Genomic DNA, 15,002 nt, shown 5'->3' with positions numbered 1-15,002 from the left:
GTTTGGTTTAATTAAGTACTCAGAAGGAACCTGAAGAGAAAGTGAAGAACTGTAAATTACTCATCCGTTTTCGACTTCGTATCACTTGGATGATACATGTATCATTAGAATGGAAAAAAACTGACAAGCCATGAAATTAAAAAAATCTTTTGAGGATTGAGGACTGGTATCTAATTAAGCATCTGGGTTAGGACAAAAACCTGCAGCCACCGCAGCTCTCCAGGATCAGAGTTGGCCACCCCAGTGCTGTAGTAAAAGATGACAATGCAAGAGAACAGCGTCTGAACTTTAACTAATTAAAAGTACAACTTTGTAAAACTCTTGTGCTTGAGAAAGTAGTTTCAACCAATCAACCAAAATGTAATTTTAGCATATATCCTTTTTAATCTTTACAGAAAGCCCTTAAAAATGACCACACATGATCTCTGCCACTCATTATTAACAAACTAATAGTCCTGTATATACACAACTATATCTTCTCCCACCGTTCTTAGTATAAATTTATTTTCTTTCTACCACTTGAAAGATTTAAAATTTTCTGTCCTGCTCCAGCAAGACTCAATTAAGCATTTGTAACTCAGGAGCTGATATACCTTTCCAGTATACGGACTAACTCAGGGGCCACCAATTCTGGTCCTGGAGGACCACCGTGGCTGCAGGTTTTCATTCTAATCCTTTTCTTAATGAGTGACCTGTTTTTGGTGCTAATTAACTTCTTTTGAACTAATTTATTTGACTTGCTCTTGAAGACTCAGACCCTTTAATTGTTTCTTTTTCCTTAATTAGCAGCCAAACAATAATGAAATACAAAATGAGACAAAACAACTGGTGTCCATCATACAATATCTGAAAATAAAGAAAGATGAAGGTCTCAAGAATGTCGATCTGTTCAGGTCCCTAAAACATTTTAGCAGAGCTCTTTGAAATTGTTGATTTTCTCTTTCTGAAATGTCTGCTAATGCACCACAAGAGCAACAACAAGTCATGGAATTAAAGAACTGGTTTAATTAACAACAAGAATCGCCATCTCATCAAGCAGCTGGTTGGAGTGAAATTGGTTGGAGTTTGAGGCCATGAATTAGTTGGTCTTCTGTTGGCTCACTCACTTCATATTTAATTTCTATATGGGTGCCATTTAAGGAAAGAAATGAAGCAATTCAGAAGAATGAGGAAGAAATTCAGGGGAAGAAATCTTAAAAAAGCAATTTAATTAAAATTAATTCACAAGAAGTTAATTAGCAGCACAAACAGGGCAAACATTAAAAAAAAAGGGTTAGAATGAAAATCTGCATTCACAGTTGTCCTCTAGGAGCCTTACTTGATAAGAGTTTCCTCCAAGGCCAGGTTTATAATTCATGTGACGAGACACATGCTTCAGCGGACACTCCTCCTATGTAAGCATTTTACTGTTTATACTTCCACGCATACTTTATGTAAATCTGGAAGAATCCACCAGGTGGCAGTGCAAGATATTATCACGGTGAGAACAGGTTCGGCTTCGCTGTGTTGTGAATTGTCTGGAACACCCATTATATTCTGATGACACCTTACCGCAATATCTCTGAAAAGGATATTTAATGATTAAATCCATCAATCCAGGGATGTGTCCATTCCAGCAAGCATTGGGCACGAGACAGAAACAATCCCTACAAAGGGCATCAGCTCATAGCAAGGTGAATACAAACACTCACTAGTGTCATTTTAGTATCACCAAATCTGCATATCTTTGGAAGGAAACCATAGCACACTGTGGATACCCAGCAGGTAAACATGTGAACTCCAGGCAGGGAATACCAGTGATGTGACTCCCTGTGAGACAGCAGTGCTACCGCTCCACCACCGTGTCATCCCCATGTGTGTAATTATTAACAGTATTCATTATTTAAATGAAATTAACGATTTATCTGTAAAACGTAACATACATACTTTAATGCAGTTCATCATGACAGTGATATCAAGTATAAATCTAAGGATTCTAAATGTGAAGAGAGTTAGATTATTTAATGTGTTCTATGTGGTGATCTATTGCGGTTTGCCACTGCTGTCAAGTCAAGAGAAAGCCCCAGAACAAAAAGACGGCACAAAAGATGGTATGTGAGACTTTTAAAATGTATCATGTTATTATGATCGGGAATATGCGACGCTTGAATATGAAAGCACCATGAATGCATCTATATGACGGCATTTTGTTTCACCACATCGAACCATTCATCAAACATCGAAACGCGCACATCGATCCCGTAGGATCCACATAGAGGCTTTCTGTCACATGTAGATAGCAAACAGAGACTCTGACGTCACATTCCAACTTTAATCACACTGTGCCCCCGACTTTTTGCTGGTACTGCAACTCATGCATGCGTCGCATTCATTTCTGAGGACCTGCTCAGAGGATGCGTCAAATGATGCATGCGCGTACACTGTTCTTGGGGTGGATACATTTTTATTACAGCATATGTGATGAGTACGTCCAGCTTTCCAGTGTAGCACATATAAGCAAGCTCTACTTAAATTTCATTAACGTTAAAGATTCTAGAGAAGTTGACTATAATCATATCCACAAAATCTTTAATCCTGGTCACCAGGACTACCAGAACAAAAACAGTCGGCTGATCTTTCGGTGGGCCATGTAGTCAGACAGCAAACTAAGACAGAGCAAGCAAGGGAGAGAGACAGAAAGAGAGAGACACTACATGGGTGATCCACCCAAACCAAGAATTTTAACAATCAGCACTGGTGCTGTTGTGCAAAAATGAATAAGTATTAAACTCACCTCAATATTTTAACATATTGGTAAAATGTTTATAACAAACTCTACTTGGTTATCATAATCATATTTTTTCCAATTTTACATAATATTTTCAAAGCAATTTCTTATTTTGGAAAAAAACATTTATGGAGTATTTAAATTTTTCTTTGTGCCTGGTGAGTCATATCTGTTTCTGGGTTGCTGGGGAAGGTCCTTCAACCATGCAATGTTCCAAACAAACCTTTGCTTATGTGTGTGCATGGGCAGCCTGGACAGTTCTCAGAGACGGAGTGTGTCAGGGGTACAGTGCAGCATTCTGTACAGCCATATGGTTTTATGTCAATGAGTATGCTATACAGCTTTATTTACAAATCAACAGGAAATATTAAGTGTACATGCACTGTGCAAGGACTGAAGGCTAGAATTCGTTTAAGTGATCTATTGATTGATTTTTTGTGTGGTGTGAAAACTTGCATATCTCACTATTTGGAGTAGTCATCATCATTATCATGAATCACCTCGATTACTTATGTAAAATATAATTTAATACTTTGTCATTTGATCAAAAATTGGACACTTATTAATATTTACTTGAATTTCTGATTTTGGTGTTGAGTATTTGATGTTGATTAGGAGATATCTTTTAATACTGTCCTTTGATAGATGTACTGCATGACAAAATAGTATATTGATAGATTTTCATTTTATGTAATTTTTTATTGTATTATTTAGCAGACTTTTCATTGTCACTGGTGTTGGTGGCCTAGCTAATTGCAAAAGACGTTGTCTCTCCCTTACTCCTTCATGTGAGATTTACCTGAAGTTATCTCCTTCTTTTGCTGACCTCCAACTCTGCTACTACTGATCTTTCACAGCTCCTTCTATGATCTTATTACAATCTCAGCAATCACGCTAGTGCCTCCACTATACACTGCTAACTTGGTGTCAGAGGAAACAACTGCAGTAACTTTCTCCAGCTCCATGAGCAGAGCCAAAATCCTTACTAATACTTTGCACATACCCATGACAATGCATTCAAACAGAAGATCATATCTTGTAAGTGCTGCTTTTAAATGTTGGAATATGTATCTCTCTCTCTCTCTCTCTCGCTCACTCACACATATACACACAACATCCACACTCTGAATGGCCTCTTTGTATGGTCAGCTTCACAGAATAGCTCTGCTCCTTCTGACAGCTTTATAGCATCTCTCTCCCAGGTCTATATGGCCCTGCTAGAAATTCCATGCCACAAAACTCTCAGATAATCAGTTCTCAGTGACAGAGTGTCAGGAGTACAGTGTTGCATTCTGTACAGACATCTGCTTTTATGTCAATGAGTATGCTATACGGCTTTACTTACAAATCAGAAGGAAATGTTAAGTGTACATGCACTGTGCAAGTGCAAGGATGTTTTGAGAAATCAAAAGCTCTTTAAATAAGAATCAGAGTTTTATGCTAACAGAGTTAAATCTTAATATTACCTGTGCTGTTAAGGAGCATGGATTTACTTTTTCCTTTTCACAAAGATCTCACAACAGAAACATATAGACACGAGCAGATGTCCAGATTTTTTCAGATGAAAAAATATTGTATGGTAGGGATAAAAATCAAAAGAATGTGTACTTTTAGCCTGTATCAGTCATTTTAAATGACAGCATAATTGGGGAGTCGAGCTTGGCTGTAAGTGAATACTGCATTTTCATTTTGGCCTTACGAGGGGGCCTTTGATAAGTACATTTGCAAGTTCCTAAAATGGGTACATGAAAGGGGTTAGCAAAAGTGCTTAATACGATATGCTTGATTTGCAAAGACAGATCTCTGGTCCAAGGAGACTGTGACCCTTAGGAAGACATTTTGGGGGTGAACATTAGTGAGAAAAATGGTGTTTTGAAATGAAGACAAAATGGCAGCCATTCCACAGGATAAATCTGTTATCTAATCTATGTAAGATACTACAACAGAGCAGAAAGTTATTTTGACTTGCACTTCATTTAAAAAATAAAGATTGAATAGGTCACACAAGGATGTATGGAAAACTCCCACCAGTAGATCTATTCTTTACCAATGAAATGGGACTTACCTGTGAGCATTCATCAATTTGTTGATCTCTTTTCCTCATCTGTTCAATGGTGTTCTCCCACTGGCAGAGAAGCTCAACCCTTTCTACATGAGCCCGACGGAAGTCTTCAGCTGTCTTATCCAATTCTATCTATTATTAAAAGCAAATATTTTGATGAGTAAACCATGAATTTGCTGTTTTATTGAAAAAAATTATAAACATTTCAGGAGTGTGCTAAGCAAGAGTGTGCTTACCTGGGCCGTTATAGTGTCAGTTAATTCATTATCTAAAATTCTACGCCTTTGGATCAATTCATCTGTCAGCTTTTCTATATTCAATGATAGTTCCTAAAATTGAAAAAATAGCAAAATACAAAAAAAATGTATTCAATTACACTTTTTGGAACAAATTTGTGATTGAAAACTATGCATAAATACAATTTCTCTTATTAACATATTCTTTATATAGAAATAAGTGTCACAACACATGTGCATGGGAGACCGTTTTAGGTCTCGAATAATTGTGTTTCTCCACCAAATGGGGGTTGGCACTGTCCTCTGAATCCTTCTCCTTTTGTGCCTCTGCAGACCAACAGAAAATCCCACCTCTTAGAGACAACACTTCTGCTTCCTATCAAACAGCCTACTAAGGATGTCACTTCCACTTCCTCTTCCTGTCACCCAACTATATAACAGCCATTTTTCCATTTTGTACTTCAGTTCTGTTTTGGGCTCATGTCTGTAAACACCTATTGCAAAAATTTAACCCGCTTACCAAGTATATGGGGTGGCTACACCAAACCTTTTTTTGTTGTGTTTGTACTTCTTATTTTACACAAGTTATATTGAAATTATATAGTACTTATTCAAGAAAATTGCACTCACTCGTATTTTGCTTGCATCTTGCTTAGCATATTTTAATATTATCATGGAGTCTTCATCTTTTTGGGCACAGGCTTCAAGCCAGGCCTCTAAAGCCTGTTGATCCCAGTTAAACTGACATCTTAGTTTTTCCAGTTTCTGTTTGGCTTTACAAACATTTTTCTGAAAAGGTAAAAATATTAGTTTTGTATCATCTAGCCATGTAAAGAACATGTACCTTTCTTATATTTGATTAAAATTACTACTTTAAGTAACATTTATTGATATTTGCTACTCTGCTGTTTAATACTCTGAATGCTTTGATTCTACATATTGTGATGTAGACACCAAAATAAGTCTTTTAGATTATTAATTGGAAATGAGAGTAACAAAGTAAGGGTATAATAAATGAAAACATTGGCAGGAGGCACAAATTAAATCTTACCTGTCCCATTACCATGACTATTACAGATCACACCTTCCTTTGTCTGTCTTGCTTTCTTAATCGTTGACTCACTGAGCCACATACATCCCAAATTGATATAATCTGTTCTCATCTTCCAAGTTCTCTAGAACTGATGGGGTTCAAGCAGCCCTCAATGCATGAGCTATATCAGGAATCAACCAAATTTAATTCCAGAACAAATGTCAAATAATTTTTCAGACCATAGATGCTCCTAGAAATTCCAGAGGCAATTTTAGAAAACTACCTAGTGGTGATCATAGGTACCCTGCAATTCTTTTCCATTTACATGCATAAAATAGCTAGGCAGCCATGATAGCTTCACAGCTATCTGCCATCCAAGTGAGCAGAGTCCCACCTGAACTCTTTGCTGTCACTCATCAGCTTGGAGGAATTGGCTTCTTACCCAATACCTTAATAATACAAACTTACCTCCTTTACATTTGGATGTTTTGTGCTGTCAGAAATGCCTTTCAAGAACCTACTGTTATAAAGAGCTGATACTTGAATATGTGAGCCTGGCTATTTTGTTGTTTCTCTGTAATTGACAAGGTAGATCTTCTCTCAGAACTAGTGGTCACTGGATGTTTTTTGTTTGTTACATTATTTTATGTAAACTCTGCAAACTGTAGTCTAAGAAAACCAGAGGGTGAAAGCAATTTCTGTGATACTACAATGGCTATGTCTGGCACAAGGAATCATGTTTCATCGTAGTTGCTTTGATGTTGTGTCTTGCCCATTCTAATGTTTGGCTGAATAACAAGTAAACTTCTTGGCCAAGTGTAGCTAATAAAATAGCCACTGAGTGTACTGTATATTCATCAGGCTCTAGTCAATATGTTTGAGTACATACATGTATAATTCACTCAGAGCACATTCAGAATTTGTCAAGAACTAAAAAGGAAAGAATAACCAACTAGACTGAAGAAAAAATATTTTAGATTCTAGAGGGATGCTTTAACAGGTGCAAGAGAATTATGTCAGACAGTTATTCAGACAGAGAATAAAAGCTGTTTGGTGGTATTAAATTAAGACACTATTCAAAACAAGTTCTGAAGGCAATTAACTAGAAAAAACCTGTTTTATTTCCCTTCTCTTTTTCTTTTCTTCTATATCATTCTTGTATTTCTGCATTTCAGGCTTTAAACGTCCCGCTTCTCTTTCTGCAAGTGCTGTGAAGTGTTTTTCAGACATAACGTCTTTCTCCTTCGCTTTGCAGAGTGCCTTAAAAAATGAGAAGTAAAATGATCCTTATTTACTACACTGGTTTTATTTAACATAGCACCTTTCATTATATGCTGACTATAGACACTTATTACTTTTTCTTGAGATCCAAATTACACATTGAAAACCAGCTTTAGAATTAAATACATTTTTAATTTAACATTGACTTAACTAGATTATCTTCTTGTACCTTGGGTTTAATCCATTGGAAAACCTAATCTTTTTATTATGTGAAACCTCAGTTTTATTCCAAAAATAATCAGATGATTTTTTTTATAGTATGATTGATTTGACTTTTGTATTTTGCTCTTTGAATGCAGACTATATTTTTATATTTGTATCATTGACTAATGATGATGATGATTCAAATCTTCCTTGCTATGCATCCCATCAGCAAGGTTCCACCAATATACATCTGGACCACCCTATACAAATAGAATTAATTGTTTTTTCAACTTACATTATTCTGACCCAGGTTCCAGTCCCTGGGTGAGCTGCCTCCATTGTAAAATTTGTATTTGTTTATACTCTTCCTGTTCACAAGAATTTACTTATGGAACATTACCTTTCTCATACTGTCTGATCTAGTTGATTGGTGGCACTGAACTATCTTTTTGTATGCAAGCATGTCTAAAGTAGGCAACCTGGATAAAAATTAATCATAGGCATACATAACACTGATATTAAAAACAAAAATGGAGAGCACTTTACAGAGTTTTATGCTTTTAACACAGTCTAATCATCAGAGAAAGCATATTTCTCCACAAAAGATCCAAAAGACAACCTGGATTTCTCCAGATAGAAGACTAGAAAACCAGATAGACGACATTTCCATTGCACACTAGTAGAGCAGAAGCCTATTGGCTGTCAGAGTTAAGCAAGGATCACCTTGTTCATTCAATCTTGAAGATTAAGCTGAGAAAATTCATAATCCAAACAGGAACATCACCTCACAAATACAATGCACAGAGCCTACAACACTAAGTTAAAGTGAAAATATAGCAGTATTAACTAAAGCAAGTATGAGGTTCCCAGATTTGTTAGAGGAAACAGTTAAGGAATATTGGACAACTCTCCCAAAGACATGGATATCAACTTGCTGTATACAAATATGGGAAAAGAGCAAAGGAGCACATATAATGGTTTACACCAGACACCAGGGCTTTTATTAATGAAAGATGACAGAATAAAGCAAAGGGAAAGCAAAAGCCAAGATTTGCAAGGGAAATCGTACCTATAGGCTTAATACTGGACGATTAACCACCAAGTCAAAAAGAGTGTCAGAGCAAATAAAAGGAACTTCATCCACAACCTGATAGAAGAAGCAGAAACATCAGTTGGGAAAAGAGAAAAGAGTAAATGACAAGAAAGTAGTCAGGAAAGACTAGTACTCCACCAGTATCAGTGAAAGACAAAGAAACTAGTAACCCAAGAGGAAGAGGGTCAGAATGCATATCCTATCGGTAAATGTTAATTCGCAAACTGAAATTTCTGGTGCCATTTAATATTTAAAGGGTGGAAAGGCAACAGGCCAGGACAGAAACCTTCCAGAAGCTCTAAAGGATGATACCTCAATTTCAATTGAGATACTGTACCCTTTACTGCTGCAATATAGGAACAAGCATCTGTTCCTAGAGCTGCAGCACCTTGATGCCAGAGCAGCTTTAGGATAACAGTTTTGGGATGGAAGTTTGCGGGAAGGAACTTTTATACATTTGGATTAAAAAGCAAATATCAAATGGCAGGGAGATTGTAGTGTGCTATGACTATACAGCAGTGTCCTAAAACACCTGTTTACGAATCTATTCTGACGTTATGTGGTACACTAACCTCTAACCTTATCTTCTGTCTTGAAACTGCCTTCCTACAACTGATCTTCTGTTATGTCCTAAAACTGAACAACTGTACAAAATGTGACTAGTCATGAAAAATGGCAAACTCACAGATCCAATTATAGTAAGGATTGCAGTGTGACATGGATATCACAGTTTCTCATTACTTTTTTACTTTCTATACAATTGTTAATAATAAAGTCTCCTTGGGATAGAAATATGGGCATATAACCTTCATCAAGTAGCTAGAGCTACACTCGTGACCAGATTTTTGGCTAGTTACTCAAACAAAGCATTCAATTACAAATTACTAGTTACTTCTCAGAAATATTAAGACTAGGATTGGAAATGAAAATGGGAATTTAATTACCTTTTTCATTATTTCTTGGAAAAAAATTTCTTTACCTTCTATCTTACTCGCTAAACTCAGGTAAATATGTACCAATTGCAAAGATCAAGGTTAACACTCAAATGTCCTTTCAGTACTTTAATAAGGAAGAGATAAATAATCACATTGACTAAGAATTCAGCAGTTAGATTTAATTAGACTACATGACTTACATTGCCTTGTTGAAAATGTGGGACCAATTGTTTATTGCAGGAGTGGGTTGAGTTACCTGACTGACAGAAAACTCTCTAGGAGGACACTATCTGTTCCATAGATTCCCAGGGAGCACAGTCTAGACACTGTGCACCCTGCAATGTGGAGGTGAGAGGAGGTCCCTTGTGAGGATGGAAGATGATGGGGTACCCAAGTTTCTTCAGTACAGCTGATGATAAACAGGAAAGGCTGCTTGCAGCAGAGCAGTCAAGGAGAGAGATAGGAGACAGGAGTCAAGGGCCCTGCAAATTCACATACTGAATTGGGATGACAAGTTGACCACAAGTCTGTTGTGCATAATAGATTGTGACCTGCAGCTATCACCAGAATATATAATGAGTCAACTAAATGAGGTGAATCACAACTTTTTTTCTGGTGTCTGGGTGTTTTTTAAATTGTTTTGAAAGCGTATTCAATTTTCTCTGACAGAGGGAAAATTTGCATGAGTGACAGAGTCTACAATTTGCCTGTTATTATATTTTTTGATTTTGATTTAACATACTTTATAAAACAATAAATACATCAAGTAAGACAAAGGCTAAAACTGCGTATCCTGTGTGGTTTCTCTGTGTCTCTCACATCTTGGTGCTCATTACTCTACTACTACTACATTGCTCCAAGTACTTGGGCGTCCACATAAATGACAGGCTGGACTGATACTTTAACATAGAGGAACCATATAAGAAAGGGCAAAGCAGACGCTTTTGTCCTTAGGAGACTGCACTCCTTTAAACGTGAGTTAGTGACATTCTTTACATTTTCTACACTGTGGTTTATTGGGCTGGTACTATCACTTCAGGGGAGGTCCACCAAATCAACAAACTAATTAAAAGAGCAAGCTCAATTATAGGATGGACTCAGGACCTCTTAGAGATAGTAGCAATCAAGAGAATGAAAACAAAACTGTGTTGCTGCACATCCTCCCTCTGACACACTAAAATTGAGTATTTTCAGCCAACGAATTATTCAGCAAAAGTGTGTCAAGAAATGCTACTTGGTACTCCTTTATACCAAAGGGAATACCCTTGTACAATGCCTCACTACGTCTGTAACTGTCAAGTCAGAAGTTTTTCTTTCTTGTTGTTTTTCTTTCTTTTTGTCATTCTGGGGTATATTTATTTATTTATGAATTTATTGAGCATCTGAAAAAAGGGCAAATTACCCCTTGGAGACAAATAAAGTTCTATTAATCAAAAAAGACTTGTAGTGATCAATTTGAAAGCATTTCCATTTTATACTCAATTATCTTATATTCACTAAGAAGGTAAAAACTGAGTTAACTTATTTGAACACAGACTTCTTAATGTTGGCAGAAACATGACAAAAAATCAAAGTGTATATTGGAATACACATGCTGCTGCTTGTACCTTATTTGAAATGGAATGCCTTTCATTTACCAGGCCCTCCTCATTTAGACGATAATTAAATGTCCTACATAATTAATATTATTTATTCATAAACATATGTGTAATGAAATTCTAGTTAAGTTAGTACTTGTTATGTTACTACAAGAACTTAAACAAACCTTACACTACTTCATTATTGGGAGATGTAATTTACTTCATTACTTTGAGATATAATTAGATTACAGTAACACACAACCTTGTACCCCAAACAATGTTGATGACATATGTCTCCTTTCACACAGACACCAGGATGGATAATAAAAATAACTTTAAGTCAGTTGTCAGTGTGGAAGCATAAAAATAAGACATGAACAGTAAGAAGACAGAAAATGAGGATTAATAACAAACTGAAATTCAGCTCAGAGGTAAAAGCATCAGAAAGACTATTTTTTTACACTGATGCAGTATATTTAGAAAAGATAGAGGAGCAGATAAGGATATCAAAAGTTGAATTAACAAGGCAAGTAATGTATTTAAATCTCTATGGCCCTCTACAGTCACAACAAGATGAAACTCTTCAGCACCAATATCAGGTCTATCCTCCTGTCTGATTCATAATCATAGAGAACTACAACATTATCCATAAACACAAGGCCTTCATCAACAGATGCCCATATTATATCCTCAATATCAAATGACTAGAAATGATACCACACAGCAGCAAGTGGTAAACATCAAGCCAGACTCCCAATAACAAAAAACATCAAAACAACTGTAATGAATAGGCCACACTTTGAGCAAGCCATACTCTTAACATCAGCAGACAAAGGCTGGACTGAAATCTACAGGGAAAGAGAAAGATGGGTAAGCCAAAATAAATCTAAAGAAACTACATGGAGATTAATCAGATTGAAAGGTACTGTCCTGTCCTTATGCATATTAGGGAGCCAAGATGGATAAGTGCTACTATTGTAAGCATGCACTATGCTGGACTGACTTTATATTCAGGGTTGATTTCTACCTTAACATTACTGTTTTTGGGAAAGTGGACACTGATGTTCAAAGAAGACAAGGGTAAGAAGAATTAGTGACTTTCTGTGGTCACACGGGAATAATGGGAAGCCATTATTGCAGCTTGGACATATAGTCTTTGATTTCCATTCTCTACAGTATCTCTTGAAAAATTCCACAGCATGCTACCATTCTCAACATGATGCTATATATAACACACAGAAAGGAATTCAATATTGGCCTCACCTTTACGTGTGTCAGTTCCTGTCTAACATTCTTCAGATGTTCAGACATAGACTGAATCCGATCTTGTAATTCACAGGTTTTGTTCTTCACCTGAGCACTTTCTATTTGTTTGTTTTTAATCTATTAATATAAAATAGATTAAACAGTTGTAAGAAATTAATTCCACTGGAAACTTATCCAATATATAAAAACTTAACATTCCCAGGTCCACTTAATCCAGTCCTGGTGGGGCTTAGCCTAAACCAGCAGTACTTGCAACAAGGTAGTAAATAATCCTGGACAGGGTGCCATTCCGTCACAGGTTCCACCCATTCACTCCCACTCTCACACAGGAATACAGGATTTGAAGTCAGGATGCTGTTATAAATCATACAAAGTTAAATAAATATCAACATGTGAGAACATAATTGGGCTGCAAAATTCAACTGCTCAAGCAGTTTGTTACCTAGCAAGAGGAGTATAAATGTTTCTTTTTGCCTCAAATCAAAAGGGGTATACATTTAATAAGATATCAAAACATGAAAATCTAAGCCTTTCTAAACATTACATATTCTTGGATGCTAATGGGTGATCTTCCCTTAGTGTGAAAAATTACTGGGAAATCAGTGACCTTACAACTGTCACTCACCTCTTCTTCTAGTCTTTTATTCTCCTCATTGGCAGCAGGTATGGCAAAACCTTTGTCCCAGCCAAGTTCAGAAAGGATTGCACTGGCCATATTGGATTGTTATGAATATATTGCTAGTCTGTCTTTAGATTTCTCTAGAATTATTTAGTTATCCACAGGTTTCATGCAAATTAAACGTGCACTGTCTTTGTCACCTATCAAACCAGAAAAAAAAAATGAGGCAACTCAGGATTCACAGAGTAAATGTAGGCTGCATCTTTATAACAGCCCTTTTTTCAACACAGGCACAAGCAAACTTCATGATCCTGTATAAAGTAGAAACAATCTGAAATTAGTACCACATGCAATAGAATCCAGTGGTATCAAGGACAATTACATATTCTCTATTCTATTTCACATTACTGATTTGTAAATTTAAAACATACAGTAGGCTCAGTAAAGACTTGCTCTTTGGAAAGCTTTCCGCTGTCACTTTCCTTTTTAAATTTTTGATTATGACTAATTTCTTAGTGAAATGAAGGGGCAGTACTGATTGGTTGTTATCAGCCATTTGATATTCACACAGATTCGAAACAGTTATTTCATGTGAATGAGTATTAATGGTGTATTGCAGTAGTTAGCACTCCTGTCTCAAAGGTCCTGGATCTGAACCCCACTGTTTGTATGGATTTTAAATTTTCTCCCAAAAAAAAAAAAAGCATGTTTGCTGGATTAATTGGTGACTCAGAATTTCCTTAATATGAGTGAATCTGAGTGTGTTGAGGTGTGCCCGTCAAAAAATTGTCTGGCAAATTGTTAATGTTGATTTTGAGCTGGGAAAGACTTTGGCTCCCTTTAACTTTGAGGTAGAGAAAATGGATGAGTGGGTGGATAATTACTAGATCACCATGACTTGTCCTTGAAATGTATATTTATATATTTACATATAAATATACTGTAGCTTGCATTTATCCGCAACCATTATTATTATTTTATTTTTTAACTGAGACAGTATATTGCTATGAAACAAACATTTTGAAAATGTCAACATCCAGAGATAAACTAGACAATGAGATATAGACAAGCACAAAATATTTTAATGCAACCATGTACCTGCTAGAATATTCTGATTACAGAGAGAAAGAGTGAGAAGAAGCAGCATATATGGTTTACTAGATTAGTTTATATTTTTAAAAATGTAATTTTGTAAATTGTACTTGTTTAGTGTGATAAAAAGAGGCAGCCTCCACATCCGGCTGCTGCAGTTTGTCTTCATGTTTTAAAACTTTGCACCTTTAAAAAGCTTTTGTACCTTTTCTCTGGACACAACCACTTGAACATACCCGCGCACCTAAAAACCCTAGATCTTAGCAACAGACAAGAAACACTCCATTGTCCCTGTTGTATCTGGGACTGTTGTTTTGACAAAACCAATGATGATGATATTCTCTTTGTCTCCAGATCTGGTCAAGTCTTAAGTTAAACCAGCACTAAAAGTCACGGTAAGTTCTATTTTTTACTAATACTGAAGTTTTTTTGTTCTCCATTGACTCTTTTGAAGTTTGTGTGGTTATTTTTAGTTACCACTTAGCTGCAGCATAGAAAAGCTGTCTTTCAGGGAACATATGTCCCCTCAAAATACAATACATATTGTAAATTTACTTTATCTGTTATTTTTATTTTAGCTGAAGTACCTGGACTAGTTATAATAATTTATCTTCTTTGATTTTAGGAACTTTTACATTTCCCAGCCTGCATGAACATTTGTTACGAGAACTAAATATAAAAAAAAAAAAAACACAGCTAAATAAGTCTATTAAGAAATTAACCTATATTATATACAGTTAAGCTTTGCACAACTCTCAAAAATACAAATACTTTCTGCGTGCATACTCTAGATTATTTAGTTTTATTGCTACTTTGAAGTTTATGTTATTAAACTTTATGTATTAAAATATGTCTGCTCTACAAGGCATGAATTATATGAATTCTATTTCCTAC

At 36.0% G+C, this 15,002-nt stretch overlaps 1 protein-coding gene across 2 annotated transcripts in view; it reads right to left on the bottom strand.

The window, feature by feature from the left end:
• The window catches only part of LOC114645438 (coiled-coil domain-containing protein 39-like), a 62,912-nt gene extending 49,700 nt beyond the window's left edge, over positions 1-13,212 (bottom strand). Inside the window, exons 1-6 of one of the 2 annotated variants that reach the window (XM_028793293.2) lie at positions 13,023-13,212; positions 12,395-12,514; positions 7,212-7,358; positions 5,696-5,854; positions 5,066-5,158; positions 4,833-4,961 (exon numbers count right to left, since the gene is read on the bottom strand). In XM_028793293.2, the coding sequence (XP_028649126.1) occupies positions 4,833-4,961; positions 5,066-5,158; positions 5,696-5,854; positions 7,212-7,358; positions 12,395-12,514; positions 13,023-13,112 (738 nt within the window). In that variant the 5' untranslated portion in view covers positions 13,113-13,212. Of the gene's footprint in view, positions 1-4,832; positions 4,962-5,065; positions 5,159-5,695; positions 7,191-7,211; positions 7,359-12,394; positions 12,515-13,022 lie in introns of those variants that run through there. The other variant, XM_051924027.1, reaches the window with a different exon arrangement.
• Between the last annotated feature and the right edge of the window lie 1,790 nt (positions 13,213-15,002).

This window comes from Erpetoichthys calabaricus, chromosome 2, assembly GCF_900747795.2.
Source record: "Erpetoichthys calabaricus chromosome 2, fErpCal1.3, whole genome shotgun sequence".
In the NCBI taxonomy this organism is placed as follows: Eukaryota; Metazoa; Chordata; class Cladistia; order Polypteriformes; family Polypteridae; genus Erpetoichthys; species Erpetoichthys calabaricus.
Note: the sequence above shows the minus strand (reverse complement) of the source record. Positions and strands in the feature narration are given on the sequence as shown.